The sequence below is a fragment of the Salmo salar genome, chromosome 12 (assembly GCF_965601325.2).
Source record: "Salmo salar chromosome 12, fSalSal1, whole genome shotgun sequence".
Lineage (NCBI taxonomy): Eukaryota > Metazoa > Chordata > Actinopteri > Salmoniformes > Salmonidae > Salmo > Salmo salar.
This window is the reverse complement of record NC_138302.1, coordinates 100,583,772-100,599,428: the sequence shown is the minus strand read 5'-3', so window position 1 is coordinate 100,599,428 and position 15,657 is coordinate 100,583,772. Positions and strand designations below refer to the sequence as shown.

Here is a 15,657-nt window from a genome sequence, read left to right as displayed (position 1 = left end):
GAGTTTTGACTGGTCTCGTTAGTTGTAATACTGGGAGAGTTTTGACTGGTCTCGTTAGTTGTAATACTGGGAGAGTTTTGACTGGTCTCGTTAGTGGTAATACTGGGAGAGTTTTGACTGGTCTCGTTAGTTGTAATACTGGGAGAGTTTTGACTGGTCTCGTTAGTGGTAATACTGGGAGAGTTTTGACTGGTCTCGTTAGTTGTAATACTGGAGAGTTTTGACTGGTCTCGTTAGTTGTAATACTGGGAGAGTTTTGACTGGTCTCGTTAGTGGTAATACTGGGAGAGTTTTGACCTGGTCTCGTTAGTGGTAATACTGGGAGAGTTTTGACTGGTCTCGTTAGTTGTAATACTGGGAGAGTGTTTGACTGGTCTCGTTAGTTGTAATACTGGGAGAGTTTTGACTGGTCTCGTTAGTTGTAATACTGGGAGAGTTTTGACTGGTCTCGTTAGTTGTAATACTGGGAGAGTTTTGACTGGTCTCGTTAGTTGTAATACTGGGAGAGTTTTGACTGGTCTCGTTAGTGGTAATACTGGGAGAGTTTTGACTGGTCTCGTTAGTTGTAATACTGGGAGAGTTTTGACTGGTCTCGTTAGTTGTAATACTGGGAGAGTTTTGACTGGTCTCGTTAGTTGTAATACTGGGAGAGTTTTGACTGGTCTCGTTAGTGGTAATACTGGGAGAGTTTTGACTGGTCTCGTTAGTTGTAATACTGGGAGAGTTTTGACTGGTCTCGTTAGTGGTAATACTGGGAGAGTTTTGACTGGTCTCGTTAGTTGTAATACTGGGAGAGTTTTGACTGGTCTCGTTAGTTGTAATACTGGGAGAGTTTTGACTGGTCTCGTTAGTGGTAATACTGGGAGAGTTTTGACTGGTCTCGTTAGTTGTAATACTGGGAGAGTTTTGACTGGTCTCGTTAGTTGTAATACTGGGAGAGTTTTGACTGGTCTCGTTAGTTGTAATACTGGGAGAGTTTTGACTGGTCTCGTTAGTGGTAATACTGGGAGAGTTTTGACTGGTCTCGTTAGTTGTAATACTGGGAGAGTTTTGACTGGTCTCGTTAGTTGTAATACTGGGAGAGTTTTGACTGGTCTCGTTAGTTGTAATACTGGGAGAGTTTTGACTGGTCTCGTTAGTTGTAATACTGGGAGAGTTTTGACTGGTCTCGTTAGTTGTAATACTGGGAGAGTTTTGACTGGTCTCGTTAGTTGTAATACTGGGAGAGTTTTGACTGGTCTCGTTAGTTGTAATACTGGGAGAGTTTTGACTGGTCTCGTTAGTGGTAATACTGGGAGAGTTTTGACTGGTCTCGTTAGTTGTAATACTGGGAGAGTTTTGACTGGTTTCGTTAGTGGTAATACTGGGAGAGTTTTGACTGGTCTCGTTAGTGGTAATACTGGGAGAGTTTTGACTGGTCTCGTTAGTTGTAATACTGGGAGAGTTTTGACTGGTCTCGTTAGTTGTAATACTGGGAGAGTTTTGACTGGTCTCGTTAGTTGTAATACTGGGAGAGTTTTGACTGGTCTCGTTAGTTGTAATACTGGGAGAGTTTTGACTGGTCTCGTTAGTTGTAATACTGGGAGAGTTTTGACTGGTCTCGTTAGTTGTAATACTGGGAGAGTTTTGACTGGTCTCGTTAGTTGTAATACTGGGAGAGTTTTGACTGGTCTCGTTAGTTGTAATACTGGGAGAGTTTTGACTGGTCTCGTTAGTTGTAATACTGGGAGAGTTTTGACTGGCCTCGTTAGTTGTAATACTGGGAGAGTTTTGACTGGTCTCGTTAGTTGTAATACTGGGAGAGTTTTGACTGGTCTCGTTAGTGGTAATACTGGGAGAGTTTTGACTGGTCTCGTTAGTGGTAATACTGGGAGAGTTTTGACTGGTCTCGTTAGTTGTAATACTGGGAGAGTTTTGACTGGTCTCGTTAGTTGTAATACTGGGAGAGTTTTGACTGGTCTCGTTAGTTGTAATACTGGGAGAGTTTTGACTGGTTTCGTTAGTTGTCCTTTTGATAATATAAATAAGGAAGAAAGGCAGGTCTGGGCAGGGTGATTGACAGACTGTGTGTGTGTGTGTGTGTGTGTGTGTGTGTGTGTGTGTGTGTGTGTGTGTGTGTGTGTGTGTGTTGTACAATGTGGGTGGGAGAGTGAATGAATGTGACCACCTCAGGGTACACAGTGATGCAGCAATATGGTAAGGATCAATGATGGTCAGGAGGAGAGGAGTGGATGAGGAGAGGAGAGGGAGAGGGAGAGGAAGAGGAAGAGGGAGAGGGAGAGGGAGAGGGAGAGGGAGAGGAGAGGAGAGGAGAGGAGAGGATGAGGAGACATCACAGCAGTGGTCTGGAGTAAGTCCAAGGCAGGGTGAGTGGAGGCGAGGGGAGAAGAGAGGACTCTGCCACACCGAGGAAGCGTCAATTCAACCTCACTCAGCTATCTACTGTCTCGTTATTCAGCTAGTCACACACACACACAAGGATAGGAAGGACAGAGGGAGGTAGAGGTGCGACCACTATTAGAAGCAGTATTTGTTTGTTTTTCTAGCCATCGTTTATCAGACAACAGATGAACCATTGGAACCTAGACTGTGTTTAAAGCTGTAAACAATGGAATGAAACTGTTCAGGCCAAGTCCTTTCAAATTCAGGCCAAGTCCTGCATCTACAGTCAAATAGAAAGAAAACAACTGTACAAGTGGAGGCTGGTGAGCGGGGCTTTAGGAGGACGGGCTCATTGTAATGGCTGGAATGGAATAAATTGAGATTGTTTCTGAGTTAGTGTATGTTTCTACTCTGCATCACGGTTTGTTGTTTTTGTTCGTTAAGTTTATTGCAAAGTTTCACAGTGAAAATAAAATGTGGAACAACGCACACGCTGCACTTTGGTCTGCTTCTCCTTACGACAACCGTGACAGTTGATCAACTTTCAAAGTAGAATTACTTTCCCATTGTTCCTCACATGCAGTGTATGATATACCATTTTGTAGCTCTGAGTCTCTACTTTTATCCAATGTAAAAAAACAGAAATTCAAATGTTGCTACATAAGACCGAAGAGTTACATATACAGTATATTAACGAACTGGCGCGGGCATTAGAACAGTCTGCAGTAGCCGGCATCCTCCTACTAGAATCAAATGTCTACCGTTTGCTGATGATCTGGTGTTTCTGTCACCAACCAAAGACGGCCGACAGCAGCACCTAGATCTTCTGCACAGATTCTGTCAGACCTGGACCCTGACAGTAAATCTCAGTAAGACCAAAATAATGGTGTTCCAAAAAAGGTCCAGTCGCCAGGACCACAAATACAAATTCCATCTAGATACCGTTGCCCTAGAAGACAACATCAGCGCCACAGGTAACTTCCACAAAGCTGTGAACGATCTGAGAGACGAGGCAAGAAGGGCATTCTATGCCATCAAAAGGAACATGAAATTCGACAAACCAATTAGGATCTGTCTAAAAATATATTAATAAGTTATAAATCCCATTGCCATTTATGGTTGTGAGGTCTGGGGTTCGCTCACCAACCAATAATTCACAAAATGGGACAAACACCAATTTGAGACTCTGCATGCAGTGTACAACGTAAAACACCAAATAATTAGTGGAATTAGGCCGATATCCGCTAATTATCAAAATCCAGAAAAGAGACGTTAAATTCTACAACCACCTAAAAGGAAGCGATTCCCAAACCTTCCATAACAAAGCCATCACCTACAGAGAGATGAACCTGGAGAAGAGTCCCCTAAGCAAGCTGGTCAAACAGACCCTACAGAGCCCCAGGACAGCAACACAATTAGACCCAACCAAATCATGAGAAAACAAAAAGATTACTTGACACATTGGATAGAATTCTCAAAAAAACTGAGCAAACTAGAATGCTATTTGGCCTCTAAACAGAGAGAACACAGTGGCAGAATACCTGACCACTGTGACTGACCCAAACTTAAGGAAAGCTTTGACTATGTACAGATTCAGTGAGCATAGCCTTGCTATTGAGAAAGGCCACCGTAGGCAGACCTGGCTCTCAAGAGAAGACAGGCTTTGTGCACACTGCCCACAAAATGAGCTGGAAACTGAGCTGCACTTCCTAACCTCCTGCCAAATGTACACGTACACACATTTTAGAGACACATATTTCCCTCAGATTAGACATATCCACAAAGAATTTGAAAACAAACCCAATCTTGCTAAACTCCCATGGATCTACTGGGTGAAATACCACAGGGTGCCATCACAGCAGCAACATTGTGACCTGTTGCCACAAGAAAAGGGAAACCAGTGAAGAACAAACACCATTGTAAATACAACCCATATTTATGTTTATTTATTTTCCCTGTTGTACTTTTTAAATATTTGCACATCATTACAACACTGTATATAGACATAATATGACATTTGAAATGTCTTTATTCTTTTGGAACTTCTGTGAGTGTAATGTTTACTGTTCATTTTTATTGTTTATTTCACTTTTGTTTATTATCTATTTCACTTGTTTTGGCAATGTTAACATGTGTTTACCATGCCAATAAAGCACTTTGTATTGAATTGAGAGAGAGAGAGAGAGCGACAGAGAGAGACTTCAGTTCCCCAATCAACTCTCGTTACCTCTCACTCAGGTAACCTCTAAGGATGCATGACAAATGGCATCCTATTCCCTATGGGAATAACGTAGTGCACTATGTAGGGGATAGGGTTGGCTTTTGGGACGGAGAACACCTGAGGTGACCCTTAACCCAGGAGACACCAAGCTGTTCTAAACAGAGTAGTCATGAAGCCTTTTCTAAAAGGAAAAAGCCGCAACATTTGCTTGCAGTTACCATCATGAATAGTTATTGAGAAGGTGAACGAAGACGAGAGAGAAAGGAGGAGGAGGAAGAGGTCGGAGGAAGAGGAGGACAAGGGAGAAAAGCAACAGAGTACATGGAGAATTGAAGGCTGCAGAATAACACAGAGAATAAATAGTGGGTTATTAGTGGTCTCTGGATTTTGGCCGTATCACAGCGTATGTCCCAAATGCACTCTATTCCCTGTTTAGTGCACTACTTTTGCTCATGGCTCATAGGGCTCTGGTCTAAAGTAGTGTCCTATATGTATAGGGAATAGGGTGTCATTTGGGACCAGTGTAAAATAAAATGTGTAAACTCAACTCCACTTCTGCCAGGGCTCACAGACCAACACAGCTTTAGGAATGACTTAGTCAACAGATACACGTTTCAGTTGGGGGCTGTTGTGTTCTGTTCACTAAATCAAATATTTATCTTCCCTCAGCGTGTGTGTGAGGGCCCCCCATTTTAGTCGTCCCCTTTTTGACAGAAAAATACATTTTGCCATGTGGTGTTGAGAACATTTTGCAGTTTTAAAGCTTTTATGATATTCTAGAGAATATTGCAATTTTATAACAAATTGAATGAAATTCTACCCAATTTTCTTTTTGCAGTTATACAGCTAATTTACTGCAAATCTATTTATTTTGCCATGAGGTGGAGAGAGATTTGTGCAGTTTTAAAGCTAATTTCCTGCAATTCTACACTTCTGCGATGATTCATGCGATGTTAATATGATTGATTTTGTTAGTCTATGGACGTCAGGGCCCTTGGGTACGTGCCCTGCATGCCCGGTCAGTATTCAGCCATGATTACTACACATCTAGATAGTCTAGCCAGCTAACTACCACCCAGCTAACTACCACCCAGCTAACTACCACCCAGCTAACTACCACTCAGACAACTGTTAGCTGACATGGTTAATTGAGTGGCTGTCAGTGACTGACATAACAACAGAACAACTGATGAATGACGCACAACCAAATTTCTAAACTGCACCTGGTGTATACTCTTACTCTCAATAGTAAATTGAGACACCGACTGAGACGACGCCGACTGCGACGACACCGACTGAGACGCCGACTGAGACGCCGACTGAGACGCCGACTGAGACGACGCCGACTGAGACGACGCCGACTGAGACGACACCGACTGACTACCCCCTCTCCGCTTATGTCGTTTATGCTTGGAGCCTGACATGAGCTACATAACACCAGCAGGAGGACCTGGACATGAGCTACATAACACCAGCAGGAGGACCTGGACATGAGCTACATAACACCAGCAGGAGGACCTGGACATGAGCTACATAACACCAGCAGGAGGACCTGGACATGAGCTACATAACACCAGCAGGAGGACCTGGACATGAGCTACATAACACCAGCAGGAAGACCTGGACATGAGCTACATAACACCAGCAGGAGGACCTGGACATGAGCTACATAACACCAGCAGGAGGACCTGGACATGAGCTACATAACACCAGCAGGAAGACCTGGACATGAGCTACATAACACCAGCAGGAAGACCTGGACATGAGCTACATAACACCAGCAGGAGGACCTGGACATGAGCTACATAACACCAGCAGGAAGACCTGGACATGAGCTACATAACACCAGCAGGAGGACCTGGACATGAGCTACATAACACCAGCAGGAGGACCTGGACATGAGCTACATAACACCAGCAGGAGGACCTGGACATGAGCTACATAACACCAGCAGGAGGACCTGGACATGAGCTACATAACACCAGCAGGAAGACCTGGACATGAGCTACATAACACCAGCAGGAGGACCTGGACATGAGCTACATAACACCAGCAGGAAGACCTGGACATGAGCTACATAACACCAGCAGGAGGACCTGGACATGAGCTACATAACACCAGCAGGAAGACCTGGACATGAGCTACATAACACCAGCAGGAGGACCTGGACATGAGCTACATAACACCAGCAGGAGGACCTGGACATGAGCTACATAACACCAGCAGGAGGACCTGGACATGAGCTACATAACACCAGCAGTAGATAGAAGGGCTTGCCTCCAAACCTTCGTTGGTTGCTACGCAATTATAACATAACAAATAGAAAGGGAGGCAGGCAGGGAGGGAGGGATACACATCTGGGTTGAATGAACTGGATATATCTGACCAGAAACACATAATGAGTCACATATTTGACCTGTTTTTATCTGGACATCCAACCTACTAATACAAGTTTTCCGCTGCCACGCCGCCAAGCCTAACTGGGTTCAGCGCAAGCCTCTGTGTGTCAGAAAGGGAGGGGTTTCAGGGAGAGGGAAAGAGGAGAAAAAGAGAGTTCTGTCTGGTGACGGGTGGAGAGGAGAGAGAATATACACTGGAAAAGAAAAGCAGTCTCACAAAGCAGTTTCCCCAGGGAAGTCTAGGCAACAGGGAAGTCTAGGCAACAGGGAAGTCTAGGCAACAGGGAAGTCTAGGCAACAGGGAAGTCTAGGCAACAGGAAAGTCTAGGCAACAGGGAAGTCTAGGCAACAGGGAAGTCTAGGCAACAGGGAAGTCTAGGCAACAGGAAAGTCTAGGCAACAGGGAAGTCTAGGCAACAGGGAAGTCTAGGCAACAGGGAAGTCTAGGCAACAGGAATATACACTACCGTTCAAAAGTTCACAGCGTTGTACGAGATCTTCAGTTTCTTGGCAATTTCTCACATGGAATAGCCTTCATTTCTCAGAACAAGAATAGACTGACGAGTTTCAGAAGAAAGTCTTTGTATCTGGCCATTTTGAGCCTATAATCGAACCCACAAATAATGCCACTCCAGATACTCAACTAGTCTAAAGAAAGCCAGTTTTATTGCTTCTTTAAAAATCAGGACAACAGTTTTCAGCTGTGCTAACATAATTGCAAAAAGGGTTTTCTAATGATCAATTAGCCTTTTAAAATGATAAACTTGGATTAGCTAACACAACGTGCCATTGGAACACAAGAGTGATGATTGCTGATAATGGGCCTCTGTACGCTTATGTAGATATTCCATTAAAAATCAGCTGTTTCCAGCTACAATAGTCATTTACAACATTAACAATATCTAAACTGTATTTCTGATCAATTTGATGTTATTTAAATGGACAAAAAAAAAAGTGCTTTTCTTTCAAAAAAGTTAAGTAAAAAATGTCTAAATCACCCCAAACTTTTGAACGGTAGTGTATGTCTCAATTTTTGAGAGGCAAGCTGATTTCACTGTAACATATTGACAGGTATCTGGACATTTAATTTTCCTTCTGCATCTTTCGGTGTTAAGAGGAGTTAAAAAGTGATTTTAGAAACACAGCTTTTCCTGCAAAAAAAACAACTTTTTTTCTATCGTGTGGCCGTGGGCTTGAAAACAACAAGAATTTCATAAGATGAAAAAAGGTCTGTGATGTATAAGTCTTCTACAGTTCCATTCCATTTATCCATTTCTTTCCATTTATCCATTTCTTTCCATTCCATTTATCCATTTCTTTCCATTTCTTGTGATCTAACGAGCCCTGCAAAACACAAGATGCTCCTATTCACTGGAGTAGCCACGCCTGCGAGTAGCCACGCCTGCGAGTAGCCACGCCTGCCCTGCGAGTAGCCACGCCTGCGAGTAGCCACGCCTGCCCTGCGAGTAGCCACACCTGCGAGTAGCCACGCCTGCCCTGCGAGTAGCCACGCCTGCGAGTAGCCACGCCTGCGAGTAGCCACGCCTGCCCTGCGAGTAGCCACGCCTGCGAGTAGCCACGCCTGCCCTGCGAGTAGCCACGCCTGCGAGTAGCCACGCCTGCCCTGCGAGTAGCCACGCCTGCGAGTAGCCACGCCTGCCCTGCGAGTAGCCACGCCTGCGAGTAGCCACGCCTGCGAGTAGCCACGCCTGCCCTGCGAGTAGCCACGCCTGCGAGTAGCCACGCCTGCGAGTAGCCACGCCTGCGAGTAGCCACGCCTGCCCTGCGAGTAGCCACGCCTGCCCTGCGAGTAGCCACGCCTGCGAGTAGCCACGCCTGCCCTGCGAGTAGCCACGCCTGCGAGTAGCCACGCCTGCCCTGCGAGTAGCCACGCCTGCCCTGCGAGTAGCCACGCCTGCGAGTAGCCACGCCTGCGAGGTCTTGGAATCATCTAGAGGCTTCTTCCAGCCTGTGTTTCCTAGCTTGCGAATTCAAGGTTCACATGTATCCCTTCGGTGGCCGAGTTGACCCATTTTAAGAAATGCCATTGGTTTGTGGAGGAAAATGTTTAAGATCTTTGATAGGCTAATGAGGAATTTGTTACAGGGAAATAAAAGCACTGCCACCTGGTGAGGTTAGCATAGGGCTAACGTGTGCCAGGTTATCTGATGGGACCAGCTACAATATAGCTTACTACCACATGACAGTAGTTAACAATTTTAAATTGGCTGATGCTTAAACTTAACCTTGAAAACATGTTGGCAAGTATGACCCCGTTACATTTCAGAGAATGAAAGATGTGGGAGTGTGAAGCCAAAGTAATTACAACAATAATTGTGAATAGCTAGGCCCCACTGGATGGCTGTGAGCTTATCCCTTGTGTCCAAGGCCATTACAGCAACTGTGTGAATTGTTATCCATTATACATGTTTAACTCTCTCTCTCTCTCTCTCTCTCTCTCATGCATCTCTGATTTTACACCATAAAACTTTAGACGTTATTACTGATCTCATTGTAGTCTAACATTGACGATCGCTTTGCTCTACAGCCTTGAGCTTTGGCTAACTGTGTGTGTGTGTGTGTGTGTGTGTGTGTGTGTGTGTGTGTGTGTGTGTGTGTGTGTGTGTGTGTGGCGTGTCCTTTATTGCGTACGTGTGTGTAAAAAAAGCAGTCTCTACTCTTTAGAAACTGGCGATAGGGCTTGGTGATAGGGCTTGGTGAAAGGGCTTGGTGATAGGGCTTGGTGATAGGGCTTGGTGATAGGGCTTGGTGATAGGGCTTGGTGATAGGGCTTGGCGATAGGGCTTGGCGATAGGGCTTGGCGATAGGGCTTGGCGTTAGTATTTTAGATGCTTTTCTCTGACAGCGTAACTTAATAATAAACTAGGCCGATAATTGAGGGCTTCCCAAATAGGCATAGGCCTAAGCTTGTGATTTTAAACAATCCCCAAAAAAATTGTATTTAAAAGAACATAATGATCCTTGATTCCTCTGTGGCTATGTCATACTTTCTGGTAAAGTATTTTTTAATGATTTGATATATGTCTGTATAGACAGGAGTTATAATTTCCATTTACTTCCCTATTAGACCCACCGCTATACCATTTCTCTCCTGTTCTGTTGGACCCACCGCTATACCATTTCTCTCCTGTTCTGTTGGACCCACCGCTATACCATTTCTCTCCTGTTCTGTTGGACCCACCACTATACCATTTCTCTCTTGTTCTGTTGGACCCACCACTATACCATTTCTCTCTTGTTCTGTTGGACCCACCGCTATACCATTTCTCTCCTGTTCTGTTGGTTTTCATATCAACTTTCTTTCGTTGTCCAGAAGCCAAAGTCACAATCCCAGTAACATTAAAAACCTATCCTAGATGTTGCATCTTTTGTTTCCTCCTCTTTCTAAAGGTTCTAACAGAGATTTTCATCTCTGCCACACATTGTATATCGAACTGCTATCAGGTTCTCTGTTTAGTATGGTGTTCCCCCAGGTTCTCTGTTTAGTATGGTGTTCCCCCCAGGTTCTCTGTTTAGTATGGTGTTCCCCCAGGTTCTCTGTTTAGTATGGTGTTTCCCCAGGTTCTCTGTTTAGTATGGTGTTCCCCCCAGGTTCTCTGTTTAGTATGGTGTTCTCCCCAGGTTCTCTGTTTAGTATGGTGTTCCCCCAGGTTCTCTGTTTAGTATGGTGTTTCCCCAGGTTCTCTGTTTAGTATGGTGTTCCCCCAGGTTCTCCCCAGGTTCTCTGTTTAGTATGGTGTTCCCCCAGGTTCTCTGTTTAGTATGGTGTTCTCCCCAGGTTCTCTGTTTAGTATGGTGTTCTCCCCAGGTTCTCTGTTTAGTATGGTGTTCTCCCCAGGTTCTCTGTTTAGTATGGTGTTTCCCCCGGTTCTCTGTTTAGTATGGTGTCTCCCCAGGTTCTCCCCAGGTTCTCTGTTTAGTATGGTGTTCCCCCAGGTTCTCTGTTTAGTATGGTGTCTCCCCAGGTTCTCTGTTTAGTATGGTGTTTCCCCAGGTTCTCTGTTTAGTATGGTGTTCCCCCCAGGTTCTCTGTTTAGTATGGTGTTCTCCCCAGGTTCTCTGTTTAGTATGGTGTTTCCCCAGGTTCTCTGTTTAGTATGGTGTTCCCCCAGGTTCTCTGTTTAGTATGGTGTCTCCCCAGGTTCTCTGTTTAGTATGGTGTTCCCCCAGGTTCTCTGTTTAGTATGGTGTTCCCCCAGGTTCTCTGTTTAGTATGGTGTTTCCCCAGGTTCTCTGTTTAGTATGGTGTTCCCCCAGGTTCTCTGTTTAGTATGGTGTTCTCCCCAGGTTCTCTGTTTAGTATGGTGTTCTCCCAGGTTCTCTGTTTAGTATGGTGTTCTCCCCAGGTTCTCTGTTTAGTATGGTGTTCTCCCCAGGTTCTCTGTTTAGTATGGTGTTTCCCCCAGGTTCTCTGTTTAGTATGGTGTTCTCCCCAGGTTCTCTGTTTAGTATGGTGTTCTCCCCAGGTTCTCTGTTTAGTATGGTGTTCCCCCAGGTTCTCTGTTTAGTATGGTGTTCTCCCCAGGTTCTCTGTTTAGTATGGTGTTCTCCCCAGGTTCTCTGTTTAGTATGGTGTTCTCCCCAGGTTCTCTGTTTAGTATGGTGTCTCCCCAGGTTCTCTGTTTAGTATGGTGTTCTCCCCAGGTTCTCTGTTTAGTATGGAGTTCCCCCAGGTTCTCTGTTTAGTATGGTGTTTCCCCAGGTTCTCTGTTTAGTATGGTGTTCTCCCCAGGTTCTCTGTTTAGTATGGTGTTCTCCCAGGTTCTCTGTTTAGTATGGTGTTCTCCCCAGGTTCTCTGTTTAGTATGGTGTTTCCCCAGGTTCTCTGTTTAGTATGGTGTTCCCCCAGGTTCTCTGTTTAGTATGGTGTTCTCCCCAGGTTCTCTGTTTAGTATGGTGTTCTCCCCAGGTTCTCCCCAGGTTCTCTGTTTAGTATGGTGTTCTCCCCAGGTTCTCTGTTTAGTATGGTGTTCTCCCCAGGTTCTCTGTTTAGTATGGTGTTCCCCCAGGTTCTCTGTTTAGTATGGTGTTCTCCCCAGGTTCTCTGTTTAGTATGGTGTTCTCCCCAGGTTCTCTGTTTAGTATGGTGTCTCCCCAGGTTCTCTGTTTAGTATGGTGTTCTCCCCAGGTTCTCTGTTTAGTATGGTGTTCCCCCAGGTTCTCTGTTTAGTATGGTGTTTCCCCCAGGTTCTCTGTTTAGTATGGTGTTCCCCCAGGTTCTCTGTTTAGTATGGTGTCTCCCCAGGTTCTCTGTTTAGTATGGTGTTCCCCCAGGTTCTCTGTTTAGTATGGTGTTCCCCCAGGTTCTCTGTTTAGTATGGTGTTCTCCCCAGGTTCTCTGTTTAGTATGGTGTTCCCCCCAGGTTCTCTGTTTAGTATGGTGTTCCCCCCAGGTTCTCTGTTTAGTATGGTGTTCCCCCAGGTTCTCTGTTTAGTATGGTGTTTCCCCCAGGTTCTCTGTTTAGTATGGTGTCTCCCCAGGTTCTCTGTTTAGTATGGTGTTTCCCCAGGTTCTCTGTTTAGTATGGTGTTCTCCCCAGGTTCTCCCCAGGTTCTCTGTTTAGTATGGTGTTCCCCCAGGTTCTCTGTTTAGTATGGTGTTCTCCCCAGGTTCTCCCCAGGTTCTCTGTTTAGTATGGTGTTCCCCCAGGTTCTCTGTTTAGTATGGTGTTCTCCCAGGTTCTCTGTTTAGTATGGTGTTCCCCCAGGTTCTCTGTTTAGTATGGTGTTCCCCCAGGTTCTCTGTTTAGTATGGTGTTCTCCCCAGGTTCTCTGTTTAGTATGGTGTTCTCCCCAGGTTCTCTGTTTAGTATGGTGTTCCCCCAGGTTCTCTGTTTAGTATGGTGTTCTCCCCAGGTTCTCCCCAGGTTCTCTGTTTAGTATGGTGTTCCCCCAGGTTCTCTGTTTAGTATGGTGTTCCCCCAGGTTCTCTGTTTAGTATGGTGTTCTCCCAGGTTCTCTGTTTAGTATGGTGTTCCCCCAGGTTCTCTGTTTAGTATGGTGTTCCCCCAGGTTCTCTGTTTAGTATGGTGTTTCCCAGGTTCTCTTTTTAGTATGGTGTCTCCCCCAGGTTCTCTGTTTAGTATGGTGTTCCCCCAGGTTCTCTGTTTAGTATGGTGTCTCCCCCAGGTTCTCTGTTTAGTATGGTGTTCCCCCAGGTTCTCTGTTTAGTATGGTGTTCCCCCAGGTTCTCTGTTTAGTATGGTGTTCCCCCAGGTTCTCTGTTTAGTATGGTGTTCTCCCCAGGTTCTCTGTTTAGTATGGTGTCTCCCCCAGGTTCTCTGTTTAGTATGGTGTTCCCCCAGGTTCTCTGTTTAGTATGGTGTTCCCCCAGGTTCTCTGTTTAGTATGGTGTTCCCCCAGGTTCTCTGTTTAGTATGGTGTTCTCCCCAGGTTCTCTGTTTAGTATGGTGTTTCCCCAGGTTCTCCCCAGGTTCTCTGTTTAGTATGGTGTTCTCCCAGGTTCTCTGTTTAGTATGGTGTTCTCCCCAGGTTCTCTGTTTAGTATGGTGTCTCCCCAGGTTCTCTGTTTAGTATGGTGTCTCCCCAGGTTCTCTGTTTAGTATGGTGTTTCGCCAGGTTCTCTGTTTAGTATGGTGTTCCCCCAGGTTCTCTGTTTAGTATGGTGTTTCCCCCAGGTTCTCTGTTTAGTATGGTGTTCCCCCAGGTTCTCTGTTTAGTATGGTGTTCCCCCAGGTTCTCTGTTTAGTATGGTGTTCTCCCCAGGTTCTCTGTTTAGTATGGTGTTCCCCCAGGTTCTCTGTTTAGTATGGTGTTCTCCCCAGGTTCTCTGTTTAGTATGGTGTTTCCCCAGGTTCTCCCCAGGTACTCTGTTTAGTATGGTGTTCCCCCAGGTTCTCTGTTTAGTATGGTGTTCCCCCAGGTTCTCCCCAGGTTCTCTGTTTAGTATGGTGTCTCCCCAGGTTCTCTGTTTAGTATGGTGTTCTCCCCAGGTTCTCTGTTTAGTATGGTGTTCCCCCAGGTTCTCTGTTTAGAATGGTGTTTTCCAGCTAATTGCATTTTGGTAAATGTTTGAATATGATGTTTTATTGGCTGGTTCATTACTACGTGTTCTATGAAGATGCACCACCATAATGTAAATGTGATTTCTGTCATTCTGAGCAACGTGGTGGACACCCTCATGGGTTATGCACCCAATCCATATGGGTCCGGTACATTTCTCAAATGGACGTTAAATTAAAATCTTCCCAGTCACATTGTCCGGAAACCCTGAAGCACACACACACACACACACACACCCTCAGGGGCCTCAGTAATGATTGATTAGGGCTCTCACCTTCACCATGTTCCTGGTATTGTCCGTCTTCACCGGAACTTTCATCTGGAACACCCGGCCCACCACAGCAGACGAGTCTGGGAATCCTGACACTCCCCCTGCTCCTACTGCAGACTGCTGAACTGCATCCGCCACGGGCTCCAAGGCCTCCACAGCTGCCTCCACCACCTGGAAGTCTGACAGTATGGAGGAGTGCATGGAGGCCTCTAGCTCCCCGGGTCCGTCCACCATCATGTCCCCCAGCACCTCCACTTGTCCCTGGGATTGATCCAGTGGCCAGGCCCCTTGAGCCAGAGTTATCATAAGAGCCAGTAGCAGCAAAACACTAGCCTTGCAACACACAGCTAAGCTCCCAAGACCAGGCATCCCCGCTCTAGCCTCCTCCGCTGCTCGACACTCTCCTCTCTGTTTATTGGGCATTCTTTGTCTTTTGTTAACTATCTCTCACACAAAGGAGGATGTCCCCTGGAGAGGACAGCATGCAACCCAACAAGACACCGACAGACACAAAGCTGATCCTACCGGACCCAACCTTCGCTTTTCTTTTCAATAGGGGCTCCTTCTCTCTCCTTCCTCTCTCTCTCTCTGAGAGTCCCCTCTCCTTTTGCTTTGTTTTCTCTCTCCTTTTCTCTCTCTCCTTTCCTCCCCGTTTCCCCTGTTCTTTTGTCAGAGGCTCTTCAGTGGTTCGTAGAGCCCATTGTTAACCGAGCATTTGAGACCTGTAGAAAGAGAAGAAACAGGGATCCATTAGGACATGCTTTAAATACCAGGAGGAGTTTTAAAACTGCTAGACTGTTCAATATTTAACCTCAACTTTAAACACCTCGGTGTTCATTCTCTCTCTAACACCTTAAGAGTTAGGTTCATTATCTGTAGTCTACACAAATCAACGTCAATAACATTCCAGGCAACAACGTGCATGCTTCCTATCGTTATGTAGCTATAGCAACATAATCCCATGTGTGTAGCTATAGCAACATAATCCCAGGTGTGTAGCTATAGCAACATAATCCCAGGTGTGTAGCTATAGCAACATAATCACATTAACATTCGAACTGAAAGAAACAACTTACAACTCAAGGAGGAGAGGGGTGGAAGGAGAAGGACACAAAAACACATCTCTCTCTAGCTCTGTCTATACCTGATTCTAACATGCAGCCTTTGTTGTGATCTTAAAAAAATATATCTGATAATTAGACGATTAAGACACATTGTGATCTGATTGTGATCAGATTGTGATTATAAGTGTAAACAGACAAGATAGGGTCAAGATCAAGACAAAGGGTGGATGTTAACGGAAGATATAAACAGGGCTTCTGTCTCCCCCTCTCTCTCTC

General features: G+C 45.4%; 1 protein-coding gene across 5 annotated transcripts in view; it reads right to left on the bottom strand.

Moving 5' to 3' along the window:
* The window catches only part of LOC106565061 (dystroglycan 1), a 100,818-nt gene that overhangs the window by 29,283 nt on the left and 55,878 nt on the right, over nt 1–15,657 (bottom strand). For all 5 annotated transcript variants that reach the window (XM_014131685.3, XM_014131687.3, XM_082959519.1 and 2 more), the window contains exon 2: nt 14,321–15,039. In XM_014131685.3, coding sequence (XP_013987160.1) covers nt 14,321–14,740 — 420 coding nt within the window. In that variant the 5' untranslated portion in view covers nt 14,741–15,039. The remainder of the gene's footprint in view (nt 1–14,320; nt 15,040–15,657) is intronic.